General features: G+C 52.4%; 1 protein-coding gene across 5 annotated transcripts in view; it reads left to right on the top strand.

The window, feature by feature from the left end:
• Positions 1-578: 578 nt before the first annotated feature.
• The window catches only part of SORCS2 (sortilin related VPS10 domain containing receptor 2), a 528,424-nt gene continuing 513,748 nt past the window's right edge, over positions 579-15,254 (top strand). For all 5 annotated transcript variants that reach the window (XM_053566734.1, XM_053566733.1, XM_053566737.1 and 2 more), the window contains exon 1: positions 579-1,069. In XM_053566734.1, coding sequence (XP_053422709.1) covers positions 644-1,069 — 426 coding nt within the window. In that variant the 5' untranslated portion in view covers positions 579-643. The remainder of the gene's footprint in view (positions 1,070-15,254) is intronic.

The following is a 15,254-nucleotide window of genomic DNA, read 5'->3' as shown; positions in this document are numbered from 1 at the left end:
TGAAGCCACCGTCTGCGTAGCCTAAAAGCCAGAGGCTTGGCTTGGGGTAGGTCCCCCTGAGTCCACCTGGGGGCCTTTGCACACTCTTCACCTCCTGGAAAGTGTCCAGGACCTTATGGCCCTCAATCCCTCCCCATGGCCATCTCTTCAGAGGCCCCTAGAAGAGGACACTTTATAAATCTGTCTGGCTCTTGGAGTTACTCTGTCTACTTGGGTGTGATCTGTCTCCCTCCCAGAGGGTCAGCTCCACACGGGACCCGGCTGTTGCTCACTCTGCACCCCGGCGCCTGGGACTAGAGCCGGCCCAGAGCTGGTGCTCGGTAAATACCGGAAGAAAAGGAGGGAGGATGAAGGAGCGGAGCGGGCAGGATAGGGACCGGTGCCGTTGGAGGAGGGGCCCCGCTCCTGGACCCGGTTGGCCACCAGCCCTGCGTTTGGGCTCGCGCGGCCGGCCGGCAGGTGGCGGTGCGCCCTCGGCTGCGCGGCGGCGGCTGTGGCGGCGAAGCCCGAGTCCCCTCCTCCCGCCGGCGCCCTCCCCTCTCCGGCTCCTTTCTGCGCGCTCTCTCTCGGCTCCCCAGCGCCCTTCGCTCCCCCGGCCGCGGTTTCCCTCACCCGCGCCGCCTGCCGCCGCCCCTCGGCGACCATGGCGCACCGGCGGCTCCTGCGCGCCCCCAAGGGCCCCGGTCCCGCTGCCCGAGCCCCGAGCCCCGGGGCGCCGCCGCCGCCGCTCTCGCCGCGCTCGCGGCCGCTCCTGCTGCTGCTGCTGCTGCTGGCCGCCTGCAGGGCGGCGGAGCCCGGCCGCCTGGGTCCCCGCGCCCGGCTGACCCGCCTGCCACGCAGCCCGCCCGTGGGGTGCGCGGAGCCCGGTGGCGGCGAGGAGCCCAGCGCCCTGGGTCCCGCTCCGGGTCCCGGAGAGGACGGCGCCCCTGCCACGGGCAAGGCGCGCTGGACGCGGGCGGCACCGGTGGCTTCGCGGGCGCAGGTCTCGCTCATCAGCACGTCGTTCGTGCTCAAGGGGGACGCGACGCACAACCAGGCGATGGTGCACTGGACGGGCGAGAACAGCAGCGTAAGTGACCTGCTCGCGCTCCCCGCAGCCCCTGCCTGGGACACCTCGCGACACCCCGGGGGGCTGCCACGGTCTCCCACTTTTGGACTTCCCCGTGGTCGTCCTGGGCGTTTTTTGGTGACTTGGGGACGCGGGTCATCTCAGCGGCGGCTTCCAGTCACTGGTTACTGGGGGAAGAGGTCCTCAGATACGTAATGAGAGGACCTCTCTCACCTCTGGGGACATTTCCACAGATTTTTGGATTCTGAGCCGCCTCGCGGACTACCCAGATGGCCTCTGGGTCACGGTTAATAGGGAGGTCCCCGGGGGCTTCCAGAGCTCTGCCACCTCGGGACGCTCCCAGGTCCGTGAGGACCGCCCCAGACTCTGCCGGCTCCCCTGAGGGTCGTGTCCTAGGATTTCTGGCTCCAGGGTCCACCCACCCTTGTCTACTAGGGACCTTGCCGGTGGCGCCTCCGCAGGCTCTGGGACTTCCAGACCTCCTCCGTGTCCTGTTCTAGGACTCTTGATTCCAGGGTTACCCTTCTTCCCGGAATCCATAGTGTGGCCCATGGCTTCCTGGGCCCCCCCATCCGCGTGCCCCCGGGTTCATCCCCAAGCTGTGCTCCCCGCGGAGCTCCTGCGAGGCTCCAAACTGCCTGCCCTCCCCCACATTCCTGCTACTTTGGCTTCACTCCCACCTGGAAGTTTGCCACCCCCTCCCTCGTAGCTACCTCTGTGAGGGACCTCTCGGCCCTTCAGCCTCCAGCCTGTGCTTCTTACCCGGGGCGGAGTCTGCCCATCCTTTGGTGGTGTCCCCAGGACTCAGGGATCCCCGCTTATCCTGCTTGTGCCTGGGAAAGGGCCAGTGGTCACTCTGGTGACCCCAGGTGTGTTCTCTTCAGCTTTGCAGGTTTGGGAGAAGGGTTGAGGTGGAGAGATGGCTCCTGGAGTCCCTGGGTGGGGTGGGGGGGCACGTTGGCATAGTGAAGGGAGATGGGAACTCCTCACACCCCAGGCATGGCTGTCCACTCTGGTTGCCTCTGGTGGCTGACACCCACCTCCTCTCCTTGCTTCCCAAAGTTCTGCCGAGGCAGCATGGAGCCAGGGTCCCTGAAGGCATTGGTAGTGGCACATGTAGGTGGGAATCACTGGCTTCTGCAGCCAGGAAAGGAGGTCACGTGAGCTGGTCACTCACCCTTCTTCTTGATCTTGATGTGGCCTGGGGTAGTCCAGGGGGCTGTGGTCTGTGCTGGAGGAGGAGTAGGGAGGGAATGTGTTGAGGCAGGGGCAGCCCTGAATGGACTTGCAGTCAAGAGCTCCAGGTCCTGCTGACACCCTCCCCAAACAGCTGGCAGCTACCAGGGTGCAGGTGCTAGGTCTCTGGACTCTGGTCATCGCTGGCATCTGCAGTCAGGCTAGCAGCCTCAGAGGGCAGAGTTGGTGCCCTGGGCAAAGCCAGCCAGAGAGGGCAATCAGGGTGCTGATGGGGGGTTTTCCAGAATGCAGCCGTGCCCCTCCCTGGATGAGCCCTGGAGGTGCCCGCCCCATCTGCATCTTGAGAGAGGGCTGGACACTAGGTGTGTAGCCAGGCCTCACTTCAGCACTGCCTGGTACCATAAGCTGGAACTCAGGCTGAAAGGTAGCCTGAAAACCAAGAACTCAACGGAGCAAATACAGTAAACACAGTAAAAGTAAATCCTGTGGAACCAGAAGTATCTAACCCCCCCACCCGCATCTGCCAAGGTCATCGTTTCAGCAGCTTATTCTCACCTTTTGTCACTAGCTTCATGAGGAGGGGGTCAGAGAAGAGACAGAGATTCCAGGGTGGAGGAGCCCCAGGAGACAGGGCTGGCTGCTTTCAGGAGGGGCTGACACCCAGTCCGACCCTGTTCACGGCATGGGGAGGCTTCCCAGGGAGAGCTGAGGAGGGGCTTGGGCCCACATGCTGAGGCACGGGGGCTGGGGACTGCCAGAGGAGCCTACCTGGCTTTGGTCCTTGAGGCAGTGACAGGGTTGAGTGACTCCTCTGTGCCTGGGTGGGCCTGCATCCTGGCTGCAGGCAGATGCACACTGGGGAGGAGGATTGTGAGTGGGTGGTGGGAGTATGGGCCCATGTGGACTTCTCTTTAGTAGGGGGTGGACAGTCCAGGAACTGGAGAGGAGCATTGAGAGATGTGTGCTCTGGCCAGTGGGAACCGAGGGACAGGGATGAGGTGTGGCATGTTGGGCACAGCCTGGCATTAGCAAACCCTCAGGAGGTAGGAGCCAGGACCACCCCGTGCCTGTTGGTGAGTGTGGCATTGGAGAAGGGTTCAGCAAGGAAAGACTAGCCCAGGCATTCAGCTTTAAAACCTTGGTGCTGCTGTCTGCCACATACCCCGTTCTCCAGCCTGGACAGTTGGGGAGACTGGAGTTCTTTCTGGGTAATTTGGTTTTCCCATGGTAGGGGAGCAGGGAATGCCATAGAAATTTCGTCTTGCCTGCGGAAAACTCAAGCAGTGCAGAGAGAGGTTGCTACCAACAGCTAACCGAGAAAAACTGTTTCTTTCTTTCTTTTTTTTTTAATGCTGTTTTCTCTGTGCTTATTGCATGCATAGCATTGTTTTCTTGGCACACAAAGTTCCTGAGAAATACACTTTACTCCCTCTTTGCAGGGGCCAAAGATTTTACCCAGCCGTTGGCAGTTGGTTTCCTTCTGGCTTGAAAACTCCCATCTCTGAAAGCTGTACAGAAAGAAACAAACTTGAGGCTGATTCGCTGAATGGAGGCTTTTATAAAAATGTCTTTACTGGGCAGCGTCTGTGGCTCAAAGGAGTAGGGTGCCGGCCCCATATGCCGAAGGTGACAGGTTCAAACCCGGCCTGGGCCAAAAACTGCAAAACAAAAAAAGTCTTTCCTCTGACTTGCTCACTGCCCTCTGTAGACATGGTCAACATGAGTAGAGAGAATGTTTACTATGTCAGGTGTTCTTCAAAAATGTTTTAAAAAAGCATTTGATGAGGGGGCTAGACTTTTTACAGTGGCACTTGAGAGCATCCCATGAAAAGGAACCGTAGGATTCAAGCTGGCTGGAGACAGGGCTGCTGGAGCTCTGTGAACACATGTGGGTTTTCCTTCCAATGGCTTGAGTTTTCCTGCTCCCGTGGAGATATGGAAGGGGACTTGCTTGGAAGTTCAAATGCTGCCTCCCAGTCTGATGTTGAGAAGCAAATTCTTTACATTCTTTTTTTTTTTTTTTTGGTAGAGACAGTCTCATCCTATGGCCCTCGGTAGAGTGCCGTGGCCTCACACAGCTCACAGCAGCCTCCAACTCCTGGGCTTAAGCGATTCTCTTGCCTCAGCCTCCCGAGTAGCTGGGACTACAGGCGCCCGCCACAATGCCCAGCTATTTTTTGGTTGCAGTTCAGCCGGGGCTGGGTTTGAACCCGCCACCCTCGGTATATGGGGCCGGCGCCCTACCGACTGAGCCACAGGTGCCTCCCCGAGAAGCAAATTCTTATGTGTAAATTAATGTTTCACTGAAACCAAACAGTATTACTTTTTGATGGATCCAGAATGGACTGTGTGCAGACGTCGCCAGTTTTTCTGTGTCCTGTGCTGCCCTCAGAGGCAGTGTTCTTTGCAGGTGGATTAATATCACCTAGAGCTGGGCTCTGCTTCTCTAGTTGTGGTTTCATGTTACCCCCATGGGAATGTGTTTCTGGGAAATCCTTTGCTTATTGCATGCTTATTGCATAGCTCACCTGGGCTCCTGCCCTCATGGCACTTGAACTTTAATTCTCATGCATTCTTTGACATGAACATGAGCTTCCAGCAGCCAGGCCCAGTTTGTTCACCCCTGTCACTGTCCTCCACCAGCTCAATACCTCCCCTTTCCCTTGCTTCTTCTCCCACCGCATTTTCCCAGTCTGCTCTGTGCTGTGTGTGCCTGCCTTGTAGGGAAAGATGATGGGAGTTGCGTGCAGAGATCAATCTGAGCAGATCGCCTACACTCTGCTCCCTGTCTCCATGAACTTGATATTTGTGCATATTTCATAGGTACCCAGAGAACTAGAGGTGCAAATCAGAAGAGCTTCTGAAACTTGTTTCTCTGAGTTAAAAGGTCAAGAACAGGCCATGCATGGAAATTTCTTCTATTACAACACCCATAGGTTCTCCCTGAGTTGTGTGGGAATTCAGTTATGACACCTGCCAGACGTCAAGCTCCTTAAGGGCAGGTGTATACCTTTGCTGGGGCTGCCATGACAAAGCCCCACAGACTAGGTGGCTTAAACAAAAGGAATGTATTTTTTCACAGTCCTCGAGGCCGGAAGGTGTCAGCTGGGCTTGTTTTTTCCAAGGCCTCCCTCCTTGGCTTACAGATGGCCACCTTCTCCCTATGTCCTCACGTGGTTGTCCCTTTGTGTGGTCTGTGTCCTAATCTCCTCTTGTAAGATACCAGTCATTTGGGATCAGGGCCCGTCCCATAAAAAAAATTACTTCTTTTTACCTTAATTACCTTTGTGAAGACCCTGTCTCCAACTACAGTCACGTTCTGAGGTACTGGGGGTTATGACTTCAACATATTGGTTTTTGCAGGGATACAGTTCAGCCCCTAATGGTGGGTCTGAGTTAAAAGGTCAAGAGTCTCAGTTACCGCTGCATTCCCAGAGCTTAGCCTAGCGGAGATCAGAGGAGTCCACTGGGAGAAAAGAGATGGACAGGAACAGATAGGAAACGAAGAGGTGGTGTCATCTTATCCTGATGACACTCATGGGAAATCAGGGAAGACTGCATGGAAGAGGTGGCATCAGGGCTGGCCTAGGCATGGATGGAGTATATGGGAGATGGAGAACATTCCAGAAGGGGAAACAGCTTGAGCAAGTGCTGGTAGATAAAACTTTAAAGGTTCATATGTGTTATATAAAGAGACTGTGAATGTATGGTGCGTAGAGAGAGAAAAGAGGAAAAAAGTTTGGAAAAAATATGTCAGTTGGTTCCTGATAGACCCCCAAACATGAGGCTGAAGAGTCCAATATGGCAGTGTGGAGAGGTGGATATTCCAATTAAGCTTCAGAGCCAGCTTGCCTGGGTTTGTGTCCTGGCCCTGCCCTTCTCAGGCTCTGGGACCTTGGCAAATGAACTAAATTCTCTGGACCTAACTCTTGAAAATGGGAAAAGCGAAGGCTCATAGATTTGCTGTGCAGGTTAAATAAGCTATTCCATACAATGCTCAGATAAGAGCCTGGTTTGTAGTAAGAGCTCAAGAATGATGTCAAGGTAGAGTCTGATTCAGAAAGAGTTGTGGAGGCCGTGTGAAGGGTGGGGTTGGTGAGGGCTGTGGGGGTGAGACCTCTGGACAGAGGCTCAGGGAAGAGGCTGTTGCAGTGGTGAGGCTCAGACTGGGGCGGTGGAGTGGCCTGTGGGAGGGGAGAGTGGGTCTGAGAGGTGTCTGGGTGAGGACACACAGCACGTGGCCACCTGGGCTCTGCAGGGCTCTCTTCTTCCTGAGTGGTGCTGGGTGTTGAGGCCTTAGGTCAGCCTCCAGTGTGCAGAGACCATTTGTGTTCTTAAAATGAACGGGTCCAAATCTAAGAGGAAGCTGATTTCTAGTCTTGCATGGATGGCTGTGGTTTTGTGATGTGACATCAGCGCCTTCCTTCCAATTTGGAGGTGAGCTTGGCGGCTCCATAGTCTAGGCTTTGCATTTAAGTCTGCTGATCTTGTGCATGACTTTGGAATTTCTCTAGTGTTTGGGGTAGAGACTAGATTGGCGTCTGCGTGGGAGGAAGAGGGAGTATTTCCAGGCTGTGTGGCTGGTCAGCCTGTTGTAGGTGGCAGCCTCTGTCCAGATGAAGTTCCTCTCTGTCATGGCAGCCATCACCAAGGGTGTCCAGCAGCCACCTCGGGAAGGATGGAGGCAGTTAGAGGCCCAGGGAGGTATGTGGCCACCAGTGCTGAGTGCCCGTCACACTTGCTGTCAGGAGCTGGCCGCTGGCCTTGTAAGCCCTCTGGGACCCTGGGAGAAAGAATGACACAGGAGCTGGGGAAGCCATGTGGCAGCACAGGCAGCAGCAAAAGGGGACATGGATAGGGCTGCCAGAGTCGGGGAAGTCTCAGCATGCAAGGCCAGCAGTTGCCACCCCACAGCCAGGGTGACCAAGGTCTTCTGCCACTCACTCCAACCCCTCACCGTACAGTGTCAGTGCTGGGAAAGGCCACAGGTAGGTTGAGAGCCCCCAGGGAGAAGTAGAGGTTATTGGATCCAGAACTAGAAGCCTCCACATAACTTCACATTAGTCCCCAAATCCTCTGCCTTTTACAGGGGTTGGAGGGGGGTGAGAAGCAGTCGGCAGGCCTCACTTTGTAGACACCTGCCTGAGGGCCGTGGGATGTACTTTGTAGAAATCAGGAGAGGCTGTCTCTTTGACTTAGGACCTGGTTTGGTGGTCGTGTGCTGGGTGGGAGCCCTGGGGCAGTGAGAAGGGTTCTGGAGCCATTAGGATGGTTTCCTTTCCTTGAAGCATTTGTGGTCCAAAGGAGGCAGAGAGCTCTGCGGCCTGCACTTCCCATGGAGTGAGGTGGGCAGGTGTGGAGGCATAGATGGGGGAGGGGATGGTGGGAAGGGACAGTTCATTTCAACCGGGGAGGGGTCTGGATTACTAGGAATGGGTTAGAGGGGGAGGAAGATGAGGAGGCTGGGGAGTGGGGAGCAGCTGAGATGCCCAGGGTGGAAGGGTAGTCGTGGGGGAGGGCCAGTGCCTGTGCAGAGAGGCAGGGCTTTCTGAGGGGCTCCTGTCCCTGCATCTCCTGCAGGAGGCCCAGGGAGGCTTTTGCCTGTGGACTGGCCAGCACCCAGCCATCTTCCTGGCCTTGGTGGGACATCTCTGCTCTGGGGACTGGAAACCACCTTCATTTGTCTTCTTATCCAAGTTCAACAGGTGAGGTCTTACCTGTGGGTTTAGGTTCTCTTGCTTTCTCTCCCCCACATTCCATTCTGTCCTCCTCAAATGCTGATCTATTCATGTCACTTCTGTGGACCCCGAGAGGCCTGCGAACACCCTCTCCCACCCTCTGACATTGGCTTGCCAGACCTAAAAGAGCCCTTCCCTGCCGAGTCCTTGCCTGGGTGACATATTGCCTAGGAGAGGGGCTGACACTCCAGGGAAGTGGGAGCAGGGGAGGTTGGGGCTAGAAGCCCGTCCCTTTGGTATACCTTGGAGGAGTCTCAGTGTCTGGGCAGACCTGGGGATGGCTGCACTGTCTTCAGCAACCCCAGACACAGGGGTGTGGGGCTCTGCCACACGAGGCCCGTGCTGCTCTGGAGGTCCTATGCCCACCTTGCTGGACATGCTCAAAATGAGCATTGATGTCTGTGATCCAGGTCACTGCAGGGGTGGGAAGCTGGGCCGCTGGGGGTTGGCTCAGTAGTTCAGAGTTGCTGGCCCTAGTCAGACCCCAGTCAAGTGTGCTCTGTGTTACTGCTCTTGGCCCCTGGCTCTGACCCCGTGCATACCTCCTTGACTCCCCTCAATACCCGCTCTGCCCCCTCTCCTAACTTTCCCTTCTTCCCACCCACCGAAACCTGGGCTTTCTCTTTCTCCAGCACTTAGCTGGAAGCTGACCCTCCTGTGTGCCTGTTCTTTCTGGCTTGCTGGCCACTTGTGAACCCACTCTACCTTAGGCCTCAGTTTCCCCATCTGTAAAATAAGTGGAAGGACCAGACTCCAAGGTCACTTATCAACCCCAATGTTGTATGTTTTTAGTGTACACTGGTTAATTTATTTGTATTTTACTTATATAAATGGAAACTAGGAATGAAGCAGAAGCAGCCTTGGGAAGCATACTGGGGGCCTTTAGCTTTGGGTGGGAAGCTGGACCATCAGGGGTTGGCTCAGGAGTCCAGAGTTGCTGGCCCCGGTCAAGTAGGGATGCTGGAACCTCACTGCTATGCCCCACCCCCCTTTCTTTGCAGTTTTTGACCGGGGCTGGGTTTGAACCCACCACCTCTGGTGTATAGGGCCAGCGCCCTACTCCTTTGAGCTACAGGTGCCACCCCCTCACTGCTACCTCTTTAGGTGATAATGAGGAGAGGTGGGTTTTCATGCCGGCTGAGCACCAGGCTCTGCTGGTCTCACACTGCATCTGCTGTTTGCTCTTGGAGGTGGACTGAACTCTCTGACACTCTGTTTCCTGGTCTGTCAAATGAAGATAATTCATCCTGGCATGTCAGATCAGCATGGGGCACCCCACGGCCGGGCCTGGCTAGCAGAGCCACCAGTGTCCAGCTTCATCTTGCGGTTTTTGAAAAGCATCAACATTTTCATTCTCTTCTTACTACGAGCTCAAGATCTGGCTCAGAGTAGCTGTCTGACTCAGCTATGAATATTGTTTATGGAGCCTTGCTTGCGTGCTCAGCACTGTCAGGTGCCCAGGACACACTGGTGAACAAAAGCAAACTTGGCTTCCACCCTGGTGAAAATTCGGTCTTGATGGATTCAACTCAGAGCCTTCTTGGGGTGAGTCTTCTCTGGGAAGGTCTCGGAAGACTTCCTGGGGGAGGTGAAGATGGCAGAGTGCTGGGCTGAGAGGAGGGCTGGGCAGGGAGACTGTTAGGGCTGAAGGAGGGGTGCGGCGCCTGGGATGCTGCCTAGCTCACTGGCAGGGAAAGGACACATCTGTAGATCAAGAAGCCTGGCTTGAAGGCATAAAGGCAGCCCTGTGAATAGAGCTCCTGAACACATTTCACAAATCCACTTTTACTTTAATAAAGGGGCTATTTAATTTGTAGTTGCAGGAAGGTTCCTGAGAGTATTTTAAAGAGGTCATAAATTAGCCTTATTCTTTGGCACACCTCTTCAGATTAGAATGCAGCCCAGCGCCCATACAGGCCTTGCAAAGCATTGCTGTTGCTTTATTTTATGATTATTTTTCAAAGTCAGGCTAAGACTTGTGAGGATGAAGCCAGAGGGCCTGGAGCTGGAGTGGACTGGAAAGTCAGCTAGAGCATTGCAGAGGATCCTGGCGCCTTTCCATGGTAGGAAGAAACCATGGAGGAGCTTATATGTTGCCTTCTGCTTTTGGGGGGCTCTTTACCTTTCTTTTTTTCAGACCCCAAACAATGGGTTACTGATATGTTGTTACCAATGGCCCACTTCATCCTTGGTCCTCCTCAGTCCCCCGTTTGGAAGGGTGCTCTGTGGATAGCACAGGGACGCCCAGGAAACCATCTGGTGCTGCCCACATCCTCCCCTGGGGAAGCCCCTAGGACAGCACCCCTAAATCTGCACCTCCTGTTTCTGCTGTGGGACTCACTGGGAAGTCTCGTCCTGGATGTGAGACTGGATTCTGGGAGTAAAACAAGTGCAGCCCTAGTTCTTTGTTACTTTCTGTTGAAGTGATTCGGGGATGGGTGGACAGCAGGCGCGAGAGGGCCCTGCACCACAGTCCTGCAACTCTGCAGGTCCCCACAAGGGCAGACCACCCTTGACCTGACTGGACATGCCTGGCGAGGTTGTAAAACTCAGGCTTAGGCATTTGTTCATGGCTGATTGATACACAGCCCACTGAGGGCAGCAGCTGTCTTTTCTCTTCAGCCCTGTGACTCAGGGACACTGTCACTGACCGCATATTATGCATTGGTCATCCTCTTCTTCCAGTGAAGTGCCATTTGTCATTTTAAAAACTGAGTAGTGATACTTGAGTGGTTTCTCTCATTGGAAAACTGGAGGGGGGAGTGGAATTAAAACTCTAGTGTTCTTTTGAGATGGAAAAGTTCCTTCTCATTTTGCATTTCTGTAGCAGTCAGTTACTGTGTTTGCCCAGAAAATTACAATCATTTAATTAGTTTCTTCTCACACCAGCTCAAAGATCTTAAAATAACAGCACTCTCCTTGCTTAGTAATTTTCTTGCAAAAGCAGATGATTTCCTGCAATGCTGAGCTCGCCTTGACTCAGAGGGAACGCATTTCTTGCAGGGCGCCATTTCCTGATGCTTGGAGATAAATTAAGTTCAAATTAAAGTAAGAAAAGAGCCAGGCAGAGTGCGGCTGCTCCTATTCAGATCAATTTTAATTCAGAAAGAGTTCTTTATGAGGTTCCTTTGCTGGGCGTATTTCTGAAGCATCGGAAGTAGAGATACCATCTCCCAGGCCTCAGCCAGGGAGATCCGTCAGCTAGGATTCCCGCCAGCTTCTGTCTGATGTAATTTTACCTTGTAATAATAACTCCTCACTATTTACACAGTGCTTCTCATTAGTAATAATAAAGTTAATGATCACAGCCCCCCACCCAGGTGCTATGCCAACCGCGTCACACGCATTACCTCATTGGGTTCTGGAAAGATACCTATAAAGTAGATAACCATTATTATATTCATTTTACAGATAAGGACACTAAGGTTCAGAGCTGGGAGAGGACTTGCCCCCAGTCACACAGCTCGTAGGGGTCCGAGACGTGATCTGAATTCCTTCGCTCTTGAGTTCTTTTTTTAGAAAAACGTTTTTTCTATATTTTTATTTTAACCGTTTCTGATCCTGTGTTGGGCCTCTTCTGACAAAATGTTTCTTTTTGTTTGTCAACAGAAATAAGCAAAAACATTTCAGTTATCTTATGTAACCTAAAACAGGTAATAAAATCATCAGGTGAGTTCATATTTATGTTTTTCTCTTTTAAAATTGTAGTATAATTACAGGTAATCCACTGACCTCTTCCTCCCACCCCTGCCAAAAAATAAGAGCTGGGGAGTATTTGGGTGGCAGACAAATTGTTTGGAAAGGGTTAAAAGTTGTGGTAAAATATGTGTAACATAAAATTTACCATTTCAACTCTTTTTAACTGTACCGTTCTGGGGGCATCAAATACATCTGTGTTGTACAGACATCACTACCAACTTTCTCATCTTCCCAAACCGAGGCTCTGTCCCCGTGAAGCACTAACTCCTCAGTTGTCTCCCCAGCTCCTGGCACCTCTGGTTTTACCGTCTGTCCTTATGAGTCTGATTACTTTAGGGACCTCACATCAGTGGAATCCTATAGGGTTTGTCCTTTTGTGATAGGCTTATTTCACTCAGCAAGGTGTCCTCAAGGCCAACCCTGTGTCAGTATTTCCCTCCTTTTTATGGCTGAATAATACTCCTCTGTATGAACAAGACACATCTTGTTTGTGATGGAAGCTGGGTGTTTCTACCTTCACAGCTAGTAGAATAGTGCTGCCGTGAACCTGGGTGTGCAAATATCTGAGTCCCGGCTTCAAATCCTTTTGGTTGTATACTCAGAAGTGAGATTGCTGGATCTGATAGCAACTCTGGGTTAGGTTTTTTAATTGAGCCTGAGGTTTGAACCACAACAGCAGTCACTCTTGAGTCTGTCTTGGGTTTGCCTGCTTGCTGGTCAGTAGCAGGGTTGTAATCCTCAAAGAAATCCCCTGCCTGTGTTTGTTGAAGAAATATTCAGGGTGTTAAAGACACTCCTGCCTTTGGTGTGGCAAGATTTTGTGATAGGAGTCATTGTTTTGAGACAGAGTCTCATAATTGTCTCATTATGTTATGGGCCGTGGCATCACAGCTCACAGCAACCTCAAACTCTTGGGCTTAAGTCATTCTCTTGCCTCAGCCTCCCAAGTAGCTGGGACTACAGGTGCCTGCCACAACGCCCGGTTATTATTTTTTTTTGTTGCAGTTGTCATTGTCGTTTAGCAGGCCCAGGCCGGGTTTGAACCCTCCACCCATAGAAGCACTATGTAAATAGTGAAGAGTTATTATTACAAGGTAAAATATGTATGTGGCCAGTGCTACTGTGCTATGGGCGCTGAGCCGGGAGTCATTTTTGTTTCTGTTTTGTTCTGATAACCCCTGGATTCTGCCACTTAAGACCCAAGGGAGGGGCTGTATCTCTGAGCCCAGGAAATTCAGATCCATCAACCTGGGAAAGTCAGAAATTGGTCTGGTGTTGTGCCAGGGGTGAAAAAGGCAATCTTCCCAGAAGGCGTTGTCCAGAGCTACCGCTCTTGCTAAGGGCAACAGTTTGCATTCCAAGTTCAAGCCCATTTCTCCTTCTCCCCTGCTTTTAGGCACTTTTCCCAATTGACTACCTCATTGACTGGTTAAGTAATTCAATTTTCACTCTGTAAAAATAAAGCACTCAATAAAAAACCCTACGTTTTCCTCAATTTATTCCCATCAATGCTGCTTAACTCTGGCCAAGTTTATTTTCCGATTTATCGTTTGAATGTTGGGTGGGGCTTTGGAGCATGTATTTTGATTCCTGCCATGAGTGAGTGCCTAGCCATGATTTGAGGTGGCTGCTGTGTGCCTGCCCGGGTGTTAGGCACTTTGGGTGGCCCCAGGATGCATACCCAGGGATTTCCTGGTTCTAGGAACCTGACTTGGCCTAGTGTTCTCAGCTCTGTCTATGCCTTAGACCCCTGCCTACCCCAAACCTGAAGAAGTCCAGGGAACTTTCTCAGGATGTGCATTTTATAATTAGCATGGAACAAAATACGTAAGTTAAAATGAAACAAATTCTATGGGAATGAAATTATCAAAATAGTAAAACTGACTTCTTTAGTAACACACCCACAGGAGCTCGCAGCAGTTGTGATAACTACCATATTGCTGAGGTTGTGATGAATGGAAATGATATTTTGAGATCAACAACTGTGATTTGCCCTGAAAATATCTGTGATTTCTGTTGGAGACACCAGGTACTAATGATACTATTTCGACTTGTTGCCTACCTCATAATGGAAGGAAATATATAATTTCAGTCGCTTCTCCATCCAAGCTCTGGAAGAACTGGCAGAGAGAATCACACGTGTCCAGACATAACAGTAATGTGAAGTAGGACGTGGCCAGTGGGAGGTAAGGGGGCCAGGTGGACCCTGTGGGAGGGGCTCATCTTTCCTGCCACCCCCAGCCCCTGCCTCCAGCGACCCCAGCTTTCCAAGGCTGCAGCTCTTCCCTGGCCTCCCTCAGCCACTTGCTCTACGTGTAGCCTTGGAAGCTCTTTAAGGCACTAATTAATCTCCACCCAGTGCAGCGAAGGGAGAAGAGAGCTGCCAGAGGGATGGGGAGATTTTCTTCCTTCCTGGGAGGAGTCCTTGTCAGAGAGGAGAGCAGTCTGGTAGCTGCTGATTCACGGCTATGGCTGTGCAGCCAGGTCATAGTGCTGCTGGTACCTCCTGCTGTCGGGGCCACTGCCTTTTGGGTTAGCCAAGAGCCAGGGTACTAAGCAGTGAGAAAGCTTCAGTTCCAAAATTAAGTCAGGGCATTTCAATAGCATTCTCACTGATCCAGCTTCATCACAAAAAACAAAATAAAACAAAAGACTCAGGGGATGGGTTTGCTTAGCTGTCAACAAAGACAAATGGAGGTAGGTTTAAATGTGGAAGAGCTTTCCCAGGAGAGAACAGGTCTGGAGAACTTGGGGAAGGTAGGTTTTCTGGTGCAAGTGGCTCATGGAGCATCATTCATCTGCTCACTCGGCCAGCCGTCAGCTCACTGCTGTGCCGCGCTGCGCATCTGCTCTGGGCTGGCTAATGAGGAAAATAATCTGTGTCTGATGACTCAGGGACTCTCTGTGAGGGGAGTCCCTGAAAATGACCTTTGTCCATGCTGGGGCCTCACCTTCATTCTGTGTCTGTGAACGTCTTTCCTTTGAACTCACATCAATGTGTCACTTTTTGAAAGATTTTTTTAAAAGTCTGTGGCTGGGGTGCAGCGCCCTTTCTCTGTCCACATGGCCTGGGCTGGCCTGCTGTAGGAGCCCACCCTTGTGTCTAGCCAGGGGATGTGCTGGGGATGCGGCGTCTGCCATGGCCAGATGGTCTGGGCTTCTGGAGGTGGGTGCAGCCAGGGTGCAGCAAGTCTGAGCTGGGCTGTCCTGTCTTGGGTCGCCTCATCTGCACAAGGCTCCCCCTCTTCCCTCTTTCCCACTGGGATTAAGATGCAGTGAGGGCGGGAAGGTGGTGTAAGCAACAGTGGGGGGTGACGCACGTCTCCCATGAGATCTTAGGAGTGAACTTTTTGGAATCCTAGGGAATATAGCACAGTCACCCATAATCAAAATTTGCCTTCTTTCTTTAAGGGGATTTTATGTGGTTACATTTTCTTCCCATTTCCTGAATAGTTTGCTAAAGGAAAACAAAGTATTTCATGAAACATTCGGCTCCTTGAGTTTACTTTTTTAAAAAACGTATTTCTCGTTGACATCTGGCTTTTCACAAG

This window comes from Nycticebus coucang, chromosome 17, assembly GCF_027406575.1.
Source record: "Nycticebus coucang isolate mNycCou1 chromosome 17, mNycCou1.pri, whole genome shotgun sequence".
Taxonomy (NCBI): Eukaryota; Metazoa; Chordata; class Mammalia; order Primates; family Lorisidae; genus Nycticebus; species Nycticebus coucang.
The sequence above is the reverse complement of the archived record's forward strand: the minus strand, read 5'-3'. Positions and strand labels throughout refer to the sequence as shown.